This window comes from Furipterus horrens, unplaced genomic scaffold, assembly GCF_987537825.1.
Source record: "Furipterus horrens unplaced genomic scaffold, mFurHor1.1.pri manual_scaffold_7, whole genome shotgun sequence".
NCBI lineage: Eukaryota > Metazoa > Chordata > Mammalia > Chiroptera > Furipteridae > Furipterus > Furipterus horrens.
This window is the reverse complement of record NW_028327177.1, coordinates 93,594,743-93,618,639: the sequence shown is the minus strand read 5'-3', so window position 1 is coordinate 93,618,639 and position 23,897 is coordinate 93,594,743. Positions and strand designations below refer to the sequence as shown.

The 23,897-nt window shown below is 39.8% G+C and overlaps 1 protein-coding gene across 1 annotated transcript in view; it reads right to left on the bottom strand.

The window, feature by feature from the left end:
- The window catches only part of DNAH12 (dynein axonemal heavy chain 12), a 291,227-nt gene that overhangs the window by 22,690 nt on the left and 244,640 nt on the right, over positions 1-23,897 (bottom strand). Inside the window, exons 61-64 of the mRNA XM_090282944.1 lie at positions 23,632-23,776; positions 8,880-9,030; positions 8,421-8,674; positions 8,072-8,212 (exon numbers count right to left, since the gene is read on the bottom strand). Coding sequence (XP_090139070.1) covers positions 8,072-8,212; positions 8,421-8,674; positions 8,880-9,030; positions 23,632-23,776 — 691 coding nt within the window. The remainder of the gene's footprint in view (positions 1-8,071; positions 8,213-8,420; positions 8,675-8,879; positions 9,031-23,631; positions 23,777-23,897) is intronic.

Genomic DNA, 23,897 nt, shown 5'->3' with positions numbered 1-23,897 from the left:
ATCAGATCCAAACCATTGATATATGAAATGTTAAAGGGACTTGTTTAGGAGAAAGAGGATCAAAACTATGAACATTAAAGTGAAAACTGTAACACAACAACCAACAACAGAAGCTAGGGAATTGAAACAAAGGCAAACTAAGTAGGCAATGAGAGTGGAAAAAGAATTATAGGTACAGGGAACATATTGGGGGAGGTCAGCGGGGAGGGGGAAGGGGGGAAAGGGAGGGAGATGGTCCAGGAATTAAGAAGCATATCAGGAGGGAGTGGAGTAGACAGGAAGATGTTGAGAAGAACTATATGCACAACCAATGGGCATGGACTAATTGGGGTGGGGGGACAACTGGAGAAAGGACGGTCACTGGGTGGAGGGGAACAAAGGAAAGAAATTGGAACAACTGTAACAGCATATTAATAAAGCACAAAATAAAATAAAATAAAATAAAATAGAAAACTCTCAACAAACCAAAGCCCTGGACTGGATGGCTGCATAAGTGAATTTTAGCAAATGTTCCGAGAAGAACTAACACCTTTCCTTCTCAGATTCTTTCATAAAACTCAAGAGGAGGGAGGGCTCCCAAACTCATTTACAAGTCCAGCATTATCCTCATAATAAAACCAGACAAAGACACTATAAAGAAAGAAAATTATAGGCCAATATCCATGATGAACATAGATGCTAAAATTCTCAACAAAATATTAGGAAACCAAATAAAGTAATACATCAAAAAGATCATACACTGTGATCAAGCAGGATTTATTCCAGGACTACAAGGTTGATTTGACATTTGCAAATCAATAAATGTGATACACCACATAAACAAAATGAAGGATAAAAACCACATGATCATATCAGTAGATGCAGAAAAAGCATTTTATAAATCCAGCACCCATTTATGATAAAACCTCTCAGCAAAGTGAAATTAGAGAGAACATAACTAAACATTATAAAGGCCATATATGACAAACCCATTGCCAGCATCATACTCAATGGGCAAAAACTACAAGCATTTACCATAAGATAAAAAACAAGACAGGGATGTCCACTTTCATCTCTCTTACTCAACATAGTTCTGGACATCCTAGTCACAGCAATTAGATAAGAAGAAGAAATAAAAGGCACCCAAGTTGGGAAGGAAGAAGAAAACTGTCATTATTTGCAGATGACATGACACTACATAAAGAACCCCAAATTTCCACTGAGAAACTACTTTAACTGATAAATGAATTCAGCAAAGTAGCAGGATACAAAATTAATATCCAGAAATAAGTTGTAGTTTTATATGCCAATAATGAACTATCTAAAGGGACATTAACAATTCCATTCACAATTGCTTCAGAAATAAAATACCTAGAAATAAATATAATCAAGGATGTAAAATACCTGTACTCAGAAAACTGTAAGACACTGAATAAAGAAATTGAAGAAGCCCTGGCTGCTGTGGCTCAGTGGATTGAGCGTCAGCCTGTGAGCCAGGTGTCGCTGGTTCGATTCCCAGTCAGGGCACATTACTAGGTTGCATGTCAGGTGCCCATTTGGGGGCACTAGTGAGAGGCAACCACACAGTGAAAAAAGAAATTGAAGAAGATACAAATAAGTGGAAGCACATAGTATGCTCATAGTAGGAAGAATTAACATCATTAAGATGTCCATGCTACCCAAAGCAATCTATAGATTCATTGTAATTGCTATCAAGATTTCAATGAAGTATTTCACAAAACTAGAACAAATGTTTCAAACATGTACAAAAGGCCCCACATAGCAACAGTGATCCTGAGAAAGAAGAACAAAGTTGGAGAAATTACACTACCTAATATCAAATGTTTCTATAAGGCTATAGTAATCATAACAGCATGGTACTGGCATAAAAACAGACACATAGAGTGATGGAACAGAATAGAGAGCCCAGAAATAAACTCACACTTTTATAGTCAATTAATATTCGACAGAGGAAGCAAGCACATACAATGAGCCAAAGGCAATCTATTCAATAAATGGTGTTGGGAAAACTGGACAGATACATGCAAAAAAAAAAAAAAAATGAATTAGACCACATTCTTACACCACATATAAGAGTAGGTTCAAAATGGATCACAGACTTAAATGTTAGATCCTAAACTATACAAATACTAGAAGAAAAAATAGGCAGTAAAATCTCAGACATTGTCATAGCAATATTTTATCTGATATATCTCCCTGGGCAGGGGAAACAGAAGAAAACATAAACAAATGGTACTACATCAAACTAAAAAAATATTTGCACAGCAAAGGAAATCATAAACAAAATAAAAAGACAACCCACAGAATGGGAGAAGATATTTGCCAATACATCTGATAAGGGGTAAATATCCAAAATTTATAAAGAATTCACAAAACTCCACACCAACCCTCCCCCCAACACACACACAATCCAATTAAAAAGTGGGCCAAGGACCAGAATAGATATTTCTCCCAAGAGGACCTACAGATGGCCAATAGACATGTGAGAAGATGCTCAATGTCACTAATCATCAGAGAAATGCAAATTAAAACCACAATGAGATATCATCTCACACTGGTCAGAATGGCTATCAATAAATCAACAAATAGCAAGTGTTGGTGGGGATGTGGAAGAAGAGGAACCCTTTTTGCACCGTTAGTGGGAAGCAGATTTGTGCAGCCACTGTGGAAAGCAGTATGGAGGTACCTCAAAAAATTAAAAATAGATCTGCCTTTTGACCCAACAATCACACTTCTGGGAATATATCCAAAGGAACCCAAAACACTAACCAAAAGTACATAAGCACCCCTGCACTCATTGCAGCATTATTTACAATGACCAAGATAGTGGAAGCAGCTCGAGGGTCTATCAGCAGATGAGTGGATAAAACAACAATGGGACATTTACACAATGGAATAGTATTATACGTGGCTGTAAAAAAGAAGAAAAGTTTACTCTTTGTGACAGCATGGATGGTTCTGGAGAACATTATATTAAGTGAAATAAGCTAGTTAGAGAAAGACAGATACCATATGATTTTATTCATATGTGGAATCTAATAAACAAACTGAACTAATGTGCAAAATGGAGACAGACTCATAGATGGAGAGCAGGATGACAGCTATTGGAAGGATTTGGGGTTGGGATTGAGCAAAAAGGAAAAAGGACTCATGGGTGACAGCTATGGGGGTGTATAAGGGGAATAAATGGTAATGGAAAAAAATACAATAAAAACAATCTAGACTTCTGGCCAAGATGGAGGCGTAGACAGACCCGCTGAGTCTCCCTCCACAACTAAGAAGAAATACAACTACCTTAAAACTAGAAACAACCAAAAGTTCCAGAAAATCAAACTACATAGAAGTCCAGCAAACAAAGATATAAAGAAGAAATACTCATCCAAACAGGTAGGAGGGGTGGAGCCGGGACAGAGAGGACACGGTGTGGTGGTGGCTGTGGCAGCAGCAGCAGCAGCAGTGGCGGCAGGCCGGCAGAAAGCGCACTCACATTTTTAAAAGTCCGGAGGGACACCTGGGAAGCGTTCCCAGCTCCTCACTGGCCCTCGCAGCTTACAGTCCCAGCACTGGGGAAAATCTAGCCTCATAGCTTCTGACTGTGCAGACCAGTGGGGCTTGGAGTGGAGGCAGAAACTGTGGGTCTCTCAGCAGAGTCCGCTTGCTTAAAGGGCCCCCATGATCCTAGAACATCTACAGACCCACCCACTCTGGGAACAACGGCCAGGGCAGCAGCTAGAGAGGCACCAGTCCCATGTGTAAGTGGGAGAGGTGCCTGGAAAAGGGGTGAGTGCTGGGCAGGAGGCATTGTTCCCTCTCAGACCTCTCCCCCACATACAGCGCCACAACTTGGTGCAAAGGTCGCCCTGCACAGACGAATCCCTAAGGCTCCACCCCTTACAACGTAACAGGAGCGATAGCTCTACCTGAGGCATGGAGGCAAACAAACACAGGAGCCTGCCAGAATGAGGAGACAGAGAAATATGGCCCAAAAGGGAGAATGGATCAAGGTTCCAGTGGGAGAACTAAGCGACGAGGAGATAGCCAACCTCACAGATGAGGAGATAGACAACCTAACAGATGCAGAATTCAAAACACTGGTGATAGAGATGTTCACAGGCTTGACAGATATGCTTGAGTATGGCAAACACATAAGAGAAGAAGTGAAGATTATGCTGAGCAAAGCAGAGGAAGGTCCGCACGAAACCAGTGGTGAAGAGAAGGAGACTGGGGTTCAGATCAATGATTTGGGACATGGGGAAGAGGGAAACGGTGAAGCAGTGCAGAATGAGGAAGCAAGAATTGAAAAAAATGAGAAAAACTTCCCATATTTTGCAAGGGAGATGAACATGCGGGTCCGGGGAGCACAGACAGTTCCGGGCAAGCTGGACCCAGAGGGGACCACACCAGGACGCATCATGATTGAGATGCCAAGGGTGAAGGATGGAGAGAGAGTCCTGGGGGCAGCAAGAGATAGAGAGTTGCCTACAGGGGTTGCCTATGGGACTATCAGCTGATTTCTCAGAGGACATTGCAGGCAGGAAGGGACCAGCAAGCAGTATTCAAGGTGATGAAAAGCAACCTACAACCAAGATTACTCTATCCAGGAACGCTATCATTTGGAATGGAAGGGCAGATGAAGTGCTTTTCAGACAAGGTGATGCTAAAGGAGTTCATCATCACAAAGCCATTATTATGTGAAGTGTCGAAGGGACCTATTTGAGAGAAAGAAGATCAGAACTATGGGCACCGAGGTGGCAACAAGTTCATAACTGTTAACAACTGAATCTAAGAAATAGAAACAAGATCCAACTAAGCAAACCAGAGTGGGAATGGAATCATGGGTGTGGGGATCATTTGGAGGGTTATCAGCTGGTAGGGGGAAGGGGGAGAGGTGGGATATGGTGCAGGGATTAGGAAGCATAATCGGTTGGTACAAAATGGACAGGGGAGGTTGAGAATAGTATAGGAAGGAGTGAAGCCAAAGAACTTATATGCACGACCCATGGACATGAGCTGGGAGGGTGGGATTGCTGGAGGGAAGGCGGGTACTGGGCAGAGGGGAGCAAAGGGGAAAGGGATTGGAACTACTATGACAGCATAATCAATAAAATATACTTTAAAAAAATAAAAATTCTATATATTCTAAAAACACTCAAATATTTAAAAACACATATTAAAAAAAAGTTTTCAAAAGGCAGTTTTCTCTTCCCCCCATATGTTTTTTTTTCCCCAACTGATTTCTGAATTACATTTTTCCGGGGTACATTGTCTGACTAACCCAAGTGTGTAGCATGCTGATATCATAATCCACTTAAAGAAGATATCATCAACCCAGTATCAATGTGGTATGCCATTTGGTTATTTTTCTATGATGTGGTACTGGTTTGTGTTGACTCATCCATACACTTTAGCAAGGCAATGAAGATTTTCACAGTCTTGTCCCTATATTCCTTCCCACTCTTATTTCCCACCAGTCAAGCCAAAGTGAGTTACTTGTTGCTCTTCAATAGCCTTGTCATAGTTCTGTGCCTTTAGGCATACATCTTGTGCCCACTTCAAATGTCACTTTCTCCAAGATGCTTTCTTCAACAGCCAAGAAGAGTTCATCATACAAAGGGGGAAGAGACAGAGTGACGTGGGTACCAAATCCTGCCCCTAACACTTGTGAGCTATAAGACCTCAATATGTTATTTTATTTGCCTGAGTTTTCTTGTTTAAAAAAACAAGGTTGTAATAATAATGCCTATATTACAGGGTTATAAAGCTTGTATATTTAAACTACCTGGAACTTGCTGGTGTTCAATAAATACTTGCTCCTTTTCTCCACTCCTTTTTTTCCCTTTCTATGTCCTTCCATAGTTCATAATAGAACCCTGGCAGTGGTTCCCAAACGAGTTAACATTTGAATCTCCTTCGTTATTTGTATATGAACACCAGCTCTTGAGTTCCACTTCAGACTTAGTGGATCAGAAGCTCCAGGAGTGGGCCACTGACATCTGTAACTTTAACAAACCCCCCAGGTTTATGGTTAAGCTTGCCTTGTATATATTTGCCTTAACTAGAATGTAAGCTCCATGAAGACAGAGATTTTTATATATTGTGGATTTCATATGTTCATCTCCATATCACCAGGTCCTAGAAGAGTGCTTAGTAAGTGTTCAAGAAATATTTATTGAATGGATGGATGGATGGTAATATAGATAGAAATGTATCCCTATCCTTAAGGAGAACACAGTTGAATATAGGAAACAGATATATAAACTGACAAAAAACTAATATGTTATCATTTCTAGATAATCCAAATGCCCGAGATGTCAACTGACCTGTGACTATAAAGATCATATTTACTTTTAATAGCCAAATAATGATAGTTCAAATTATTACTGGACCAATGGTCATAAATTAGCCTTATCAAAGAGCATCCCAGCTATTTCTGAGAGCCTTCAAAGGAGTTTCTTATGTGCCTACAACAACAAAAACAAAAAGCCAGCTACCAAAACCCTAGGGCAGTGGTTCTCAAAGTGTGCTTCCAGGATCATCAATATCAGCGTCACCTACAAATGTGCTATAACTGTAAATTTTTAACCCCTACTCCAGACCAACTGAGTTAGGAATTCTGGCAGTAACGCTCCGCCAGATGAATATGATGCTCATTGAGAAGCAATGTCACAGGGCATCTCCACTCTTTTTCTTCTCTTACTCTAGCTCCCATTTCTTTTACTATCAGAATAATTGCTTGGCAAATAAAAATGGTGGTACATGGCATGGGTGCTATCTTTGAATGTTGTACAGATCACGGTGCTTGGGGTGCTTGCTCATACAGTAACACGGGAGAGTGCTGCTTCTCGAGCTCTGTGCCATTCTTAATTTTGGTCATCTAAGCTCCAAAGCAGCTCTGCTTGTATTTAGAATCTTTAAAAGTTTCTCAGGCTCTCTCAACTCTAATAGCAGGAGCTCAGACTCTGGGTGGGGACCAGACACCACACCTTCTCCATTCTACTAATCTCTCTTCTTAGCTAAAACCACTATGAACCTATTCCATTTTTCTCCCCAAGTTATAAACAAAACCATCACTCAGAACAAGGGCACACAGAAAGTATCATTAAGCAGAAAGGAACTAGCTGGCTTCCAAAGAATGCAATCCTTTACCTTCAATATCATTCTTTTTCTAGCTCAGATAGGCAAGTATGATAATATTATGCATGTTTTGGACATGAGAGCAGTGGATTTTCCCCCTAGTACTGATATTTCTCCCATGTGGAGAAATCTCAGTGTAACACTCCTGAGTTTTCTCTTTCTTGTACTCACTGCAGGAGAGGAGAGTGACCTACCTGATCAGTAAATTTTGGAAAAGTTAACCAAATATGCTTTTCTCAGCTTCTCCCTTTTTTCTCTTAGAAGTGAGATTTCTGCAGGAAGAAAATTTTCCTCTGTTCCTTTGGATGAATAAATCTGCTTAATTCTAGGTTCAGTAATATGATTCCCATTTGTTCACAGACATAAACTACATCTTCCAATCTAGTCTGTTTCAGTAATTAAGGTTATAATTTGGTTCCCATGTCTTTATACTTTTTCCAGTTTCTCAACTGGTAAGAATTAGAGCATGGAAAAGGAGTATTGTTATTGAGACTCCTCAATTCCCCGATACCATGTGCAAAACTGTCTTAAACATCATTGCTAGAATTTAAGTTTCATGAAGGCAGATTTTGGGGGGGAGCCTATTTTAATCTCATTGTTTTATATCTAGTACCTAGGACAGTACCTAATACACATATTTGTTGCATGAATAAATGATGTGAAAATAAATTGCTATACTTGGGCCTTAACCAAATACACTAATGAGCTTTGGTTTACAAACTAAGGGACATTCATTTATTCAACAAATATTTATTTGACTGTCCACTACTTGGGAAACAGAACACAAACAATTGGAAATAAAATAACTGACAAGATAGGTATAATTTCTGTCTTCTTAGGAAATGCCTGCAGCTTAACATATTACATAAAATATTTATATTTCCATATTTTATCATTATATAAACATATTTTAAAAGTTCCAGAGGCTGAATATTACCAGCTCCTTTCCACGGCATCCATTAAAAAAATGAAGATCAGAAACCGGATCAGTGAGAAATGATTGGAGGAGATTTAGCCGAAGACCCGTGGGAGGTTCATTAGTCATTTTTACTCCATTCTGTAGAATTGTTACTGGGAACTAAGACAAAATAAACAGAGAGCATTACTCAAGATAACGAGCTTGAGTCCTAAAAATGCATACACCAGTGGGTTAAAAATAAGCATAACAGAGGACTCCAGAAATGTTTTTAAAACCTCTTAAGGTTAAGAGTTTAAAGCTTGATTAAGATATACAATATAACAGATAATTAAACACATATATGGAACTCCATAAGAAATAAACACACTTTTGGAGTTGGATAACTTGTGAGCCACAGCCTAAAGGATGAGTTACAGACTTCAGGTGTAAAATCTTCACATATTTTTTCCAACATGGGCATCCAGGAGACAGCAAGGTGACAATTCTGTAGGCAAACCCAAGTTCCTTCTTCTATTGCTGCTTTAATCATTTTCGTTGCAATTGGTCCTTGTCCCTGTCCCAGTGAAATAGCTTGAAATTTATTTCCAGACATAGCTTTATCATTTGCAAATTTCAGCAGGCCTAAGAGGGCACAAAATAAATGACTTCACTCCTTACTGTAAATTATAAAATATGCCTTCTGTTCAGTAATAGGTATTTAATTGAAAATTCTAGTGACCTTTCCTTATAAATACCAGGTTTACTGATTTATAGACATATAAAAAATGGACATTAAGCATGATGTTTTATTTCTAATTTCTTTAAAGTTGACAGTATATATACTTACTGGCCATGGGATCTGCTCCTGGAGATAGCACAAAAATTAAGGGACTGGTGCAATTTGAATCCAAGTAACTCTTTGTCAAATCAAAAGGTGGAGGTTCTACAAACTTTTTCCCTAGTTTATCAGTTACATAATTTGTGATAGCTGAAGTTATCTGTTAAAGAGAGAAAAGATATGATCTTTAGAGTAATTTTTATTTCACATAAGAACTTTATTACTGAAAACCAACAGAGTAAAATATGAGTTTAATGGCCAAGAAAAGCACACAGGATATCATCAAAAGTGTCTATAAATTGATGAGACAAGATTAACAATCCAAAAGAAAAATTGGCATAGAAGATGAACAGTTTATAGAAAATGAAATAGAAACGGATCTTAAACATATGAAGAGATGTTCAGCCTCACTCAGTATAGCAGAAACCACAAAGTGTCCCCCTTTGTCTCCTTTTGGTAATAGAACCCCAAGTTTTCCCAACTTTTCTTGCAGCTAGATGTGGCCATGTGACTAAGCTTTGGCCAGGGGGATACAAATAGAAATTATAAGTGGAGTTTCCAGATAATATTTTTATAAGAAAGTTGTTTTTTTTTCAACACTTTTTCTCTTCAGCAGATGTGGTGTTCAGGAGTCACACTCTCAGGGACTTCTCTAGCATGAGAGAAAGAACTTCAATCTCTAAAATGATTTTAATAACAGAACTGGCCTGCCAGTCCTTAAGCATTTGTTCTGGGCTGTTTGGAGATAAAGAAATTAATTTTGCTTTTATTTAAGCTACTATATTTTAGGTCTAGGTACGTCACGCGCAGAGGCTGCGCGCAACGAGGAAGCGGTTCAGAAAAGATCGAGGCGGAAGCAGCGTCAACAGCAGCAACAACAGCCATCTGCCTTCACCTGTAACAAGTGCGGCAGGGATTGTCACTCCCGAGTCGGACTGCACAGCCATTCTCGGCGGTGCAGATAGACTCTCAAGAAGCTACGCCATCATCTCTCGAGACAGACGGCTGCCGCCGCCGCCGACGACGATATTTTAGGTCTCTTTTTTATGGCAGCTTAGTCTATACACTAAAAATCATAAAATATAAATTATAATTATACTTGGATACTATTTTCACTTATCAGATTGTTATATAAATGAGACAAAAATAGCCTCTATGTATTCACTCCTTGATTGCTTATTTTTTCACTGCAGGCTGAAACCTGTTAGTTCAAAAGCCCACCAAACACCAAATTCAAAAATTTACATATTCAGTTGTTTTAAACATAGCCCAAATCATTAGATTTTTAGCCATTCAGAGCCTGCCTAAATGTTGGGCTGCACCAGATATCTACTAGTCATAGATAAGATAAACCTCAGGACATTAAGACCCCAAGAGTCTGCTGCCCTTCAGAGCTCTGATCCAGACTCCCAGCTGCCAGTGCTGCAAAGCAGTATCACTTAGACATCACATAAGCCCCCTCTCCCTTGGGAGTTTCCTTACCCTCCTCCCCTTAGAGTAGTGAACACCGCCCATGCCACCCACCATTCCAGGTTTTTGACAGACTCCTACTGTGAGAGACTTCTCCCTTCCCAACTTGCAAACCTGTCAAAGCATCATCCAATGATATTCATGTGCTACTGCCACCTCGTGGTCATATCTTTTTCCTTCATCAGCCCCCAAATTCCTCAAACCCCTCTGCGTAGACTGTCACAGATTCAAAAGTTTGGCAACATACCATGTGGACAAAAGTATGGGTAAAAAGACATTTCCATCTACTGATATGGAAAAGTAATCTGGTATAACTTTCATGGAGGGCAATTTGGCAAATATCTGTAAAATTACAAATGGGCAAATCCACTGACCCAGAATTTTATTCCCAGGACTTTATCCTGAGAGGGCGTTGCACATGTGAGAAATGACTTTTGCATAAGGTTGTTCATTGTAGCACTTTTATAGTAGGTAATATGTAAATATTGTAAAGATCCATCAATAGGAGCTAGTTAACTAAATCATGGTACATGTAATCATACAATGAAATATCATGCAATTTAAAAAAAAAGAGAGAATGCTCTTTATCAACTGATAGGGAAAATAAAAATATGTAAAACAGTGAATGCTGCCATTTGTGTTGAGAATAAATGGGGCACTGGACAGTGTGGCTCAGTTGGTTGGGTGTCGTCCTGAAAACCAAAAGGTCAAAAGTTTGATTCTTGGTCAGGGCACATGCCTGGGTTGTGGGTTCAATCCCTGTTGGGGCATGTATGAAAAGCAGCTAATTAATGTTTCTCTCTCACATTGATGTTTCTCTCCCTCTCTCTCTTCCTCCCGTCCCCGCTCTCTTAAATCAATAAGGATGTCCTTGTGTGAGAATTTAAAAAAACAAAACAAATAAAAGGGGAAATTGCATATGTGTATATTTATATGTGCATAAGAGGATAAAAAGGAGCAGATGGCATTAATTGCCTGAGGGGAAGGATGTTGAATAACTCAGAGTCGAAGACTGGAGGTACACTTTTCTCTGGATTCATGTGATTCAAAACAGTTTTAGTTTTGAAGCACAAGAATATGTTACCTATAAATTATATTAAAGTTAATTAAAAATAAAATAATGCTATTCATCAACATTAGCAGCAGAAAGTAAGTACAAGGAGGTGTTGGGTAGTATCTTCTAAATGCCAAACAACTTTCTAAAATGAAAACTGTAGGAATTCAATGAAAAGAGGAGAGTGGGAGAAACAAGATGGCGGAGGAGTAAGTGGAAGCTACACTAAATTCCTCCCAGAACTAGTCTGGATTTACAACGTAATTTTGGAGAAATCATCTGGAATAACCAACCGAACACCAGCTGGAGAGAAGTCTTATAACCACGGAGAGATAAAAAAGGCCGCTACATCACAACGTGACCGGTAGGGAGTGCGGAGACGCGGAAGGGCTGGCTGGGCTCACATGGGTGGCAGCTGAAGGGACTGAGAAACAGCTCAGCAGCTGGGGATTCCCCCTGAGAAGGGCAGGGTCTAAACCCCCAGCCGGGCTCCCCAGCCTATAGCAACAGAGTGGAAAGTAAAATAGTATCAGCTGTGAAAAGCGAAAAGCCACAGGGTTTCTTGCTAGCAAGAGAGAAACAGCTGGAGAAAAAGAGCTCTTAAGCGGATCACATACAAAAATATTTTGGCCTTCACTTACCCTGGGCTCGAGCAGAGGGAAGGCAGAGAGGACTAGAGACGCTTGGGGAGAGTTTGGTGTGGTGGCTTTGAGGGGAGAGCTGGGGAAGCGGCCGGCCGGGTCGCAGTGCTGACTCATCCCCACACTGCAGGCAGACCATTCCCGGCCAAGTGGCCTCAGCCTGAGAGGAAACAAAAGCCCTGCCTACAGGAATTAAGCTGCCACACCCATGGTCCTTAAGCCTGACAGCTAATCACAGATTGAATAGATTAACAACTAAAGGAGTCAGACAAAGGCAGTAGATCCCTGGAAGTCTCCAACAGGCTGCCTAGGCCCAGACTGGTACAGGATCTGATGCCACCAGGGGCAGACCCAGGAAGTGCAGATCATTCTAAGAAGCACCAACAAACAATAGGAGTCACAAAAATGGGGAGACAGAGAAACAACCCCCCATCGAAAGGAAAGGTAGAGTCCCCAGAAAGAGTGCTAAATGAAATAGAGGGGAGCCAATTATCAGATATGGAATTGAAAGCACGGATTATGGAGAAGCTCAATGAGCTCAGCGGAAACTACAAAGAACTCCAGAAAAACTACAGTGAACTCCAGAAGAACTATAAGGAACTTACTGAGAATTATACCAGCATAAAAATGGACATGGAAGCTATCAATAAGAGCCAGGAGGAAATGAAGAATACGATCTCTGAATTGAAGAACACAGTAGAAGGAATTAAAAACAGGCTAGAGGAAGCAGGAAATCGGATCAGCGAGCTGGAGGACAATGTAGACAAAAACTCACAGACAGTGCAACAAAATGAAAAAAGGCTGAACAAGACTGAAGAGGCTCTAAGACAGCTGCAGGACAACATGAAACGTAATAATATCCATATCATAGGAATTCCAGAAGGAGAAGAAGAAGAGCAAGGCATAGAAAACCTCTTTGAAAAACTAATGACAGAAAACTTCCCTAACATGAAGAGAGACAGAATCATGCAAGTCCAGGAAGCACAGAGGGTCCCAATGAAGATGAACCCCAACAGGCCCACTTCAAGACACATCATAATTAAAAGGCCAACACTCAAAGACAAAGAGAGAATCCTAAAAGCAGCAAGAGAGAAACAATTAATAACATACAAGGGAGCTCCAATAAGGCTATCATCAGATTTCTCAGCAGAAACACTACAAGCCAGAAGGGAATGGCAAAATATATTCCAAGTAATGAAAAACAAAGGCCTACAACCAAGAATACTCTACCCAGCAAGGCTCTCATTCAAAATGGAAGGTGAAATAAGGAGTTTCCAAGACAAAAGAAGGTTAAAAGAATACATCTCCACCAAACCAGTATTGCAAGAGATGCTAAAGGGTCTGCTTTAAGAAGATAAAGAAACAGAGAGAGACAGAGAGGAACACGAGTACAAAGGGGGAAAATGACAATGAATAAGTACTGAAAGAAAGAAGGAACTTCTACCATGTGCAACAACATGATTGGAACTAGAGAGAATTATGCTTAGCGAAATAAGCCAGGCAACAAAAGAAAATTACCTTATGCTATCACCTGTTACAGGAAACTAATGAACAACACAAACAAATGAGCAAAATTGAACCAGAGGTATGTAAATGAGGAATAAACTAACAGTAACAAAGGGAGAGATGGGAGGGAGAGAAGTGGTAAGAAGGGGAAGGGTCTAATCAAAGAACATGTATAAATGACCCATGGACATGGACAACTGGGTGGGGACTGAATGTGGGAGAAGGGAGGGACAGGGTGCAGAGAAGCAAGAGGGGGAAAGAAGTGAGACAACTGTAATGGAAAAACAAACAGAAAAATTTTTAGTGGGGGGAAAAGATAAAAATATAAAGAATAGAAATGCAAGTTCAGTGGAATATTAGAAGGACAAGGATTTTCCTTCACACTGTATATATTTTCTCCCTATCTGATCCCTCCAGAATTTGGCATTCTAAAGAAGTAAGTAATGACCTAAGTTTCTTTGCATAAAACTAACAAGACCAGTTGTTAATAACGATTTGTTGACTAAGACTTTGACTGAAATGTCATGCCTAAAGGAGACATGATTGGGCTTTGGTTGTTACCAAAAAGCCCTGAGCAACTGGGACTGACTTTCAAAGGTAATAAAAGTCCACGAGATAAAAGGCCTGGTACCTTGGATGGATGAGCGGTCCATAGCAATCTTTCCAGGGAAGGAACGAAGGTTGTTTTCCTGAAAGATGGCTAGAAGGGACCTTAAGGCACAATGGAAAACCAGGAGGACCTGGAAAAGACAGGTGTTTACAGGCAAGGCTGAATGCCAGGTATGTGGCTCAGCTTCTGTGCCCTGAAGGGCAGACTGAAGGTCACCCTAAATGTTCCTTGCGTAAGTTCCAGCAAAGCAGAACTAAAGATCATAAGTGATCATTTGCTGCTCTTGTTGTGTTTATGCAAATGAACAGGATAAATTAAAAATGAACTTAATGCAGTCCCTTTAATGACAAGGAGGGTAATCTTAGGGAGAAAAATCAAGATTCAAGGAAGATCACAATGCCCAGTGGTAGACTATAAAGTAGTGCAGCTAACCGTCTTTAAAGTTTCTTTTCATTTAAAATTTGTTTTCATTTGAAAGTTAAACTATGTCTGTGGCATTATCAAAGATGTTTAATTTACAGGCGAGAAGAATGTCAAATGCCTTGCAACTGGATGTCTTTCCGATAAGACAGTCCTACAGATTTAGAGACTTGTATGTGGGTTATGTTACATAAATTAACATGTGTTTTCTGTTTTCAAAGGGCATAAGCCTACGATCTCATTACCTGAGTGATTGTCTGTACGTATAGGCCTCACTTAATCCTGTCTGCATTGCTGCCTCCTGAGACTCAATGGTTTGGCTGAACTAAGTGGCTGGGTTGGTGAAGAATGGGGTGGTCTGTGGGCTTCACTTTAAAACTGGTTTCTCTTTTCTATCCTAATGGCTTGGACAGAAAGAGCCCAGAGGCCTGAGAGGGGGGAAACCTAAAATATTTCCCTCAGTCCAAACTAAGTATAATGGGCAAAAGGGTTTTGGACAGGTGAGATGTACCTGGCATACCTTCCTCCAAAGAAACCCTTCTTTTCCCTAATGTGGGACATTGAAAAATTAATACCTCTCTTTTGTCATCTAGTGGTTACGGATTGAATGATGTCCTTTAACCCTGTTGCCCACAGAATACAACAAGGATGCCAGCCTGTTAAACCAAGCATGCCATTGTCCAGAGACAGCCAACCAACCTGGAGTCTGCACGATCCTTCCCCTTGTGGGAAGGCCACCCTCCCCTCCACACCCCGACTCTTATTAGGGATTTCTTGACCCAAGGGTAGGTAGGACGACGACCATGTCCAGCTTGAAGCAGCTAGAGGAGCTCGAGACCTTCGTCCATTGTCCTTTATAAGATTGTAAAGGGTCTTAAGTCTGAGAGGGAGGGGTTGTTATTTTTTATTGTTAAAATATTTAACTAATTAATTAATTATTTAAAAAAAAAGAAGAAGAATATATGAAAGGGTGAGCCATGGGCATGGACTTGGGGAGGGGATTGTCGGGGAAGGGGGGTGCTGGGTGGAGGGGAGCAAAGGGGAAAAAATTGCAACTATTGTAACAATATAATCAATAAAATATACTTAAAAAATAAAAAAATAAAATGACAATAAAACAAAAACAAACAAACAAAAAAAAAAAAAAGAAAAGAGGAGAGCGAATTAAAGGCATCTGCAGTCCTGGAAGGTCTGTCTGTGGAAAAGACAGGAAGAACAATGGAGTTTATATATGAGTAATTGTGTGTAGTTGTGAGCTAGTCTGGAGTATGAAACAGCAGAAGTTTCAAGGAGAAGATAAGAAAGGAATGGCAGAAAGAGGTCTGATTAGTCAAGGTAACAAAACTGTTAAGCTGTATTTTTGTCATTCTATAGATATTAAAAGGACACTAAAGGTTTTTCAAAAAGGAACTCACAATGATGAAGTGGCTTTTTATTTTTATTTAATAACTTCCCATGAACAAAGATGAAATCTTTTTTTATTATTGTTTTTATCATTAATGCCATGTACAGTTTTCACCTAGCACAGTAGAGTTCCAATATACATTTTAAGGAAGAGGAGGTGCCAAGGACACAGATATCTTGCTTCTCATTAGTCTATGCACTGGCCGGAGGCAATACTCCCTGAGATGATGTGACTGCAATCAATATGATCATTTTCTATAGAAAAAGTACCTTGTTCCAGTAATTTAATGTAAGAAAAAGTAATACAACTTTTCTATAAGATTTTTGATCCTTTATGTAAGATACTCTAGAGAAGAAATTATAGAGTTTTGATTAGACCTGGAAATGGGCTTTGTGATAGTTAATTTTATGTGTTAGCTTGGCTAGGACACATTACCCAGATATTTGGTCAGATACTAGTTTAGACATTGCTGTGAAGATATTTTAAAGATGTAAGCAGACCTTGTCCAATCAGTTAAAGTACTTAAGAGAAAAAAGACTGACTTCCACTGAGGAAGAGGAAATTCTACCAGCAGACTGCCTTTGGACTTGAGCTGCAACATCAACTCTTCCCAGGATCTCTAGCCTACAGATTTTGGGCTTGCCAGCCTGCACAATCATGAAGCCAATTCTTTAAAATCTGTATTTCTCTCTGCCTCTCTCTCTCTCTCTCTCTCTCTCTGTCTCTCTCTGCCTCTGTCTCTCTCTGTCTCTCTCTCTCTCTCTCTCTCTTATTGGTTCTGTTTCTCTGGAGAATCCTAAGACAGGCTTTCATTGAATTTAGTTTAATTCAATTAAATTCAACTCAATTCACAGACATCTATTGAGCTCCTACCATTTTCCAGGCATTGCTTTAAGTCTTAGAAATATATAGCAAAATAAGACATGGGTCCTGACTTCAAGAAGCTCTAGGGGGAAACCCTAACAAATAGACAATTACTGTATGTTCCAGTGTGGTAAGTGCTGTGATGTTTAAACACAGGCTCCCAAGCATAGCCTACAAAGATATAACCCCACATGTGGTATTGAAGGAACATCTCCATTGCAGTGCAAATAGGCAGATATTTCCTAGATGCACAGATACACATTCTTCAGTTTACCATAAACAAGGGAGGCTATTGGTGATAAAATAATGAATAAAGCATTTCTTAGGCCCTCAAGGGACTTATTGTCTAGTGACAGAAACGTGTATACACACAACTATAAGTTAAGAAAGAATGAGGTAACTTTTAACAATGTATTGGGTTGGCCAAAAAGTTTATTTTTTTTCTGTATGATAGCTCTAGTAACACTTAGTTGTCTTTAACTTCATTCAAAACTATTTTGTTAGATTGTATTGTGACAGCTATCATATCAGTGTGCAGCCATTTTAATATTGAAGCTGGAAGAAAATATGCAATATTTTGGTATATTATGCTTCATTATGTCAAGAAAGGTAAAAATGCAACTGAAACAAAAAGAAAGATTTGTGCAATGTATGGAGAAGGTGTTGTGACTGATTGAACGTGTCAAAAGTGGTTTGCGAAGTTTCTTGGTACTATTGCCATTTTGGCCAAATAATTCTTTGCTGTGGGGCTGATTTATTGGAAAGATGGAAGATGCAGCACCTCTGGCCTCTACCCACTAGAAGCCAATAGTGGGAGATAGCTGACATACTCATCATATCCAAATCAATAAAGTTATTGGTGAAAATGAAAAATATGTCTTTTATTTTATAGTAAAAACTGAATGGACTTTTTGGCCAACCCAATACAAAGGTCTTTGGGAGTTAGAGTAAGGAGAAATTCTCAGGAGTCAAGTAAATACATAGGCCTCCATTTGAACCTACTCAGAGACTGAATGATGCATTACATAATGTTCCTTGTGAAATTTTACTCAAAATATAAAATGTGAAAGGAAGAAAGAAAAAAGGAAAGAAAAGAAAGAGAGAGAAAGAAAGAAAAAGAGAGAGAGAAAAAAAAGAAAGAAAGGAAGAAAGAAAGAAAAGGAAAGAAAAGAAAAGGGACCATCACAATAACTTTCAACACCTTCATTTTATATGTGGTGTAACCTCTGCTCAGAAAGGTGAAATGATTCGCTTTAAACTACATATATGACCAGTTTTTAATTTTGTCTGTTTAAAAATTTTTGTTTGTAACACCACAATTACCTTTCTTGAATGTGTGAAAATTGTTACTACTCTATTTATTTTACCTATATAATGATTTTTGTGCATGTTTCAACTAATAAAATTGTGACATGTACAAGACTTTCTACCATCCTCTACTTCCAGCCAATATGGAGTAACAGGGACCAGATATATTCTTTCACCATAAACTCAAAAATGGGCAAAATTAATGAAATAATCATTTTCAGGCATTGGGCTATTTCTACAATAGATAGTACAGGGCTGTGATCCCTGACAAAAAGGAAGCAAACAAGGTGAGACTATCATTCCCTCAGTTTTCTTCTGAGAGGTACATTTCAAACTGTGGAATTAAAAGCAGAGCAACACAGTGTTGTTGAGTTAGGAAGACAATCAGAGTTCAAGAAGGCTGAAGCTGCTGAAAATTACAGAGTTCAAATTAGAAGAGAATTTTCTAGAAAAAGTGCTCTGAAATATTCATGACAGTACCCTTGAATATTTGTTGAATACTATGGCATTCATGGATAGGCCAAGCAAAGAGTGATTGGGGAGCTGTTCAAATGGGAATCTGAGGAACTATGAGAGTTAAAGCAAAGCTGGGAATTACTCAAGTTTCTAATAGTCACAGTGGAGGGTCCTTAGTGATCACTTGGGGCATTCAGTAAAGGCCCCGGAAAGGCTACACTTGAGTAGTGGGGCTAAATTATCTATTGAGTAAAGGCTATTCTACACCTGCCCTAACAAATCTTAAAACAATCTTTGAAAGGAAAACTTGGAATTAAAGTAATTTAACTACATAACCAAAGGTGTTGGCAAGCTGTTTTCTACAGAGAGCTATATAGTAAATATTTTGCACTTTGTGGACCACATACAATTTCTGCTGTGTATTCTTTTTCTTTTCTTTTTTAAAGAAACAACCCTTTAAATTGTGAAAACCATTCTTAGCTCAGAGACTAGACAAAATTAGGTAATGGGCTGGATTTGGCTCACAGGTGGTGTTAATCCCTGAACTGGCAGAGAAAATTCAGCAATCTTTAAAGGAAAAATTAAATTAACAAAAATTAAAATAACAAAATTAAAACCATCAAGAATGTCCATCATCCAGTGAAGCATTACTGGGCATGCCAGGAAGCAGTAAAATAGAATTTAAATTCAAAAGTAAAATCAGGACTTCCAGCCAAGATGGAGGCCTAGACAGACACGCTGAATCTCCTTCCACAACTAAGAAGGAATATAACTACCTTAAAACTAGAGACAACCAGAAGTTTAAAAAAATCGAGCTGCATGGAAGTCCAACAAACAAATATATTAAGAAGAAATACTCATCCAGACAGGTAGGAGGGGCAGAGCCAGGGCAGAGAGGACGCAGTGTAGTGGCAGCAGCAGTGACAGCAGCGGCGGCGACAGTGGCTGTGGCCAGTGGAAATTGTAGTCACATGTTTTAAAAAGTAGGGAGGGACACCTGAGGATCGATCCCAGCACTAGACCAGATCGCATAGCTCACAGTTCCAGCGCCGAGGAAAATCAAGCCTCATTGCTTCAGACTGTGTAAATTAGTGGGGGTTGGGGTAGAGGAAGAAACTTCCAGTCTCTCAGCAGAGGCTGCTTGTTTAAAGGGCCCCCATGGTCCTAGAATGTCTGCAGACCCACCCATTCAGGGAACAATGGCCAGGCCAACAGCGAGAGAAATGCCAGTCCCATACAGAAGTGGGAGAAGTGCCGGGAAAAGGGGTAAGTGCTGAGCAAGTGGCATTTCTCCCCCCCAGACCTCTCCCCCACATAGAGCGCCACAACGTGGTGAAATGGGTCATCCATACTGATGAATATCTAAGGCTCTGCCCCTTACAGTGTAACAGGTGTGACAGCTCTACCTAAGATACAGAGGCTAACAAACACAGGAGCCTGTCAAGATGAGGAGACAGAGAAGTATGGCCCAAAAGAGGGAACGGATCAATGTTTCAGTGGGAGAACTAAGCGACGAGGACATAGTCAACCTAACAGACAGAATTCAAAGCACTGGTGATAGAGATGCTCACAGACTTGACAGATATGCTTAAGTATGGCAAACGCATCAGGGAAGAAGTGAAGGCTATGCTAAATGAAATGAAGGAAAATCCGCACAAAACCAATGATGAAGGGAAGGAAACCAGGGTTCAAATCAATGATTTGGAACATAAGGAAGAAATAAACAGTCAACCAGTGCAGAATGAGGAAGGAAGGATTGAAAAAAATGAGGAGAGGCTTAAGGACCTCTGAAACAACTTTAAACATGCCAACATCCAAATAATATGGGTGTTGGAAGGAGAAGAGAAAGAGCAAGACATTGAAAGCTTATGTGATAGAATGATGAAGGAAAACTTCCCAAATTTGGTGAAGGAAATAGACATACAAGTCCAGGAAGCACAGAGAGTCCCAAACAAGCTAGACTCAAAAAGAACCACACCAAGACACATCATAATTAAAATGCCAAAGGTAAAAGATAAAGAGAGAATCTTAAGAGCAGTGATAGAAAAGCAGAGAGTTACCTACAAAGGGGTGCCTATAAGACTCTCAGCTGTTTTCTCAAAAGAAGCTTTGCAGGCAAGAAGGGACTGACAAGAAGTATTCAATGGGATGAAAAGCAAGGACCCAAAACCAAGATTACTCTATACAGCAAAGCTATCATTTGGAATGGAAGGGCAGATAAAGTGCTACCCAGACAAGGTAAAGCTGAAGGAGTTCATCATCACCAAGCCATTTTATATGAAATGTCAAAGGGACTTACTTAAGAAAAACATCAAAACTATGAACATTAAAATGACAACAAACTCACAACTTTCAACAACTGAATCTAAAAAATAAAAACAAAATCCAAAAGCAAACCAGAATAGGAACAGAATCATAGGTATGGCGATCATTTGGAGGGTTGCCAGCTGGAAGGAGGAAGGAGGCGAAATGGGGAATTGGTATAGGGATTAAGAAGCATAATTGGAGACTTCCAGCCAAGATGGAGGCCTAGACTGACAAGCTCCATCTCCCTCCACAACTAAAAAGGACTACAACTACCACAAAACCAGAAATAACCAGAAGGTCCAGAAAATAAGCTACATGGAAGTCCAACGTATGAAGTTATAAACAAATGGTGCTCATCTGGACGGGTAGGAAGGGCGAAGCTCAGGCAGAGAGGTCAAGCTGTGCTGGCAGCGGCAGCAGTGGCAACTGCAGCAGCGGGCAGCAGGACTGCAGTAAGCACAGACACCCATATTTAAGGGGAGGTGAGAAGTGCCTGGGAGCACCCCTGGTTGCAGACCAGACCTGTCAGCTTGCAATTCCAACGCCAGGGAAGGCAGACCACCATTGCCTCGGACTGTGAGGCCCAGAGGGCATGGGGACGGAGGAAGTGGCTCCCAGTCCCTCAGCAGAGAGTGAATGGCAAGAATCCATCTTGGACCCCTACCCCCACGCAAAGTGCCTCAGTGTGGTGAGAAGGGTCGCCCAGTAGTGACGAGTACACAGGGCTCTGCCCCCGATAGCATAGGAGACATGACAGTCCCGCCCAAGAAGGAAGGGTAAACAAACTCGTCAGGATGGCAGGGACCATGATAGAGATGCCCATCATACAGCTGACCAGACAGCAAATACATGATTTATCGGACCAGCAGATAGATAATCTTTCTGAGGTTCAGTTCAGAGCTATCTTTATAAGACAGTTCACAGAACTAACAGCAGATCTTAATCAAGATGGGGAAGGCTAGTCCTGCTGAAATGAATGAAAACATATATGAAACAAGTGGTGAGGGAAGGAAAACCAGGGATCAAATCAACAAATCAGAACATAGGGAAGGAACAAACAGTCAACCAGTGCAGAAAGAGGAAACAAAAAGTGAGGAAAATGAGGAAAGGCTCAGAAACCTATGGGACAGCTATAAGTGAGCCAACATCTGAACTATAGGGTTGCCAGAGGTGAAAAAGAAGAATTAGAAATTAAAAAATTATATAAAAAATAATGAAGCAGAACTTCCCTATCTTGGGGAAGCAAATAGACTTACAGGTCCAGGAAGCACAGAGAGTTCCAAAAAAAACTGGACCCAGGGAGAACCACACCAAGACACATTATAATCAAAATGTCAAAAATTAAGGACAAAGAGAGAATCTTAAAAACGGCAAGAGAGAAGAAGAGAATTATGTACAAAGGGGTCCCAATAAGACTGTCAGCTGATTTCTCAAAGGAGACTCTGCAGGCAAGAAGGGACTGGCAAGAAATATTCAAAGTAATGAAAAGCAAAAACCTACAGCCACGATTACTCTATCCAGCGAAGCTGTCATTCAGAATAGAAGGGCAGAGAAAGTGCTTCCAGGACAAAGTAAAACTGAAGGAGTTCATTAGACCCAAACCACTGTTATATGAGATGATAAAGAGACTTGTTTAGGAGAAGGAGGATCAAAACTGTGAATATTAAAATGAAAGCTGTATCACAACAACCAACAACAGAAGCTAGGGAATCAAAACAAAGGCAAATTAAGTAGGCAATGAGAGTGGAAAAAGAATTACAGGTACAGGGAACATATTGAGGGGAGGTCAGCGGGGAGGGGGAAGGGGGGAAAAGGAGGGAGATGGTGCAGGAATTAAGAAGCATATTAGGAGGGAGTGGAGTAGATAGGAAGATGTTGAGAAGAACTATATGCACAATCAATGGGCATGAACTAAGGGGGGGGTACACCTGGAGGGAAGGGGGTCACCGGGTGGAGGAGAGTAGAGGGAAAAGAAATTTGGACAACTGTAACAGCATAATAAATAAAACATATACATAAAAAAAGAAGCATAATTGGTTGGTACAAGATAGACAGGGGGGAGTTAAGAATAATATAGGAAAGGGTGAAGCCAAAGAACTTATACGCATGACCCATGGACATGAACTAAGAGGGGTGGGATTGCTGTAGTGAAGTGGGTACTGGGCAGAGGGGAGCAAAGGGAAAAATACATTGGGACTACTGTAACAACATAATCAATAAAATATACTTTAAAAAGGTAAAATCATTAAATAGAAACAGATCTAGAAATTATGGAATTAGCAGCCAAAAATTTAAAAACTGTTATTATAACTGTGTTTAAGTATTTAAAGGAAAACATGAAAAGAGAAGAGAAATAGTATATATATATACATATATATTACATATATATATGTATGTATATATATATATATGAGCAAATGAACTTTCTAGAGCTGAAGCATATAATTTAAAAATAATTAACAGTATCAGTCACCTATGGTATAACATCAGTCTAATGTATTTTTAATTGGAATAATGGGTGGGGTGTCAAAAATATTTGAAAAACAATGGCCAAAATTTTAACAAGTTGAGGAAAACTTTAACCTACAGATCCAAGGAGCTCCATGAACCCTTTTGAGCATCTGAAATAAGGATTAAAGAACCAAATATCAATAACTTTAAACCTAGTACTGCAAAAATGGCAAATTATCTGGTGCCAAATGGAACATATATGTCTTTACCTTATCGGGTCTTAAGCACCGAAGAATTATTATTTTCTGTAGTTCATTTAGCCTCTGATCCATTGGTGCTGGAAATTTAGCATTGTGTGGCTCTTTGCTATCATATATTTCCTGCCATTCATTTATATATTCACAAAAATGTGTCCTAATGGAAAAAGATGAACAGTTACTCTTTCATTGGGAAAAATTTAACAAGAGATTGTTGAGCAAGGAGATAAATCAAGACAGCTACATAAACCATTTAAAAATCACTAGACGACAGATTT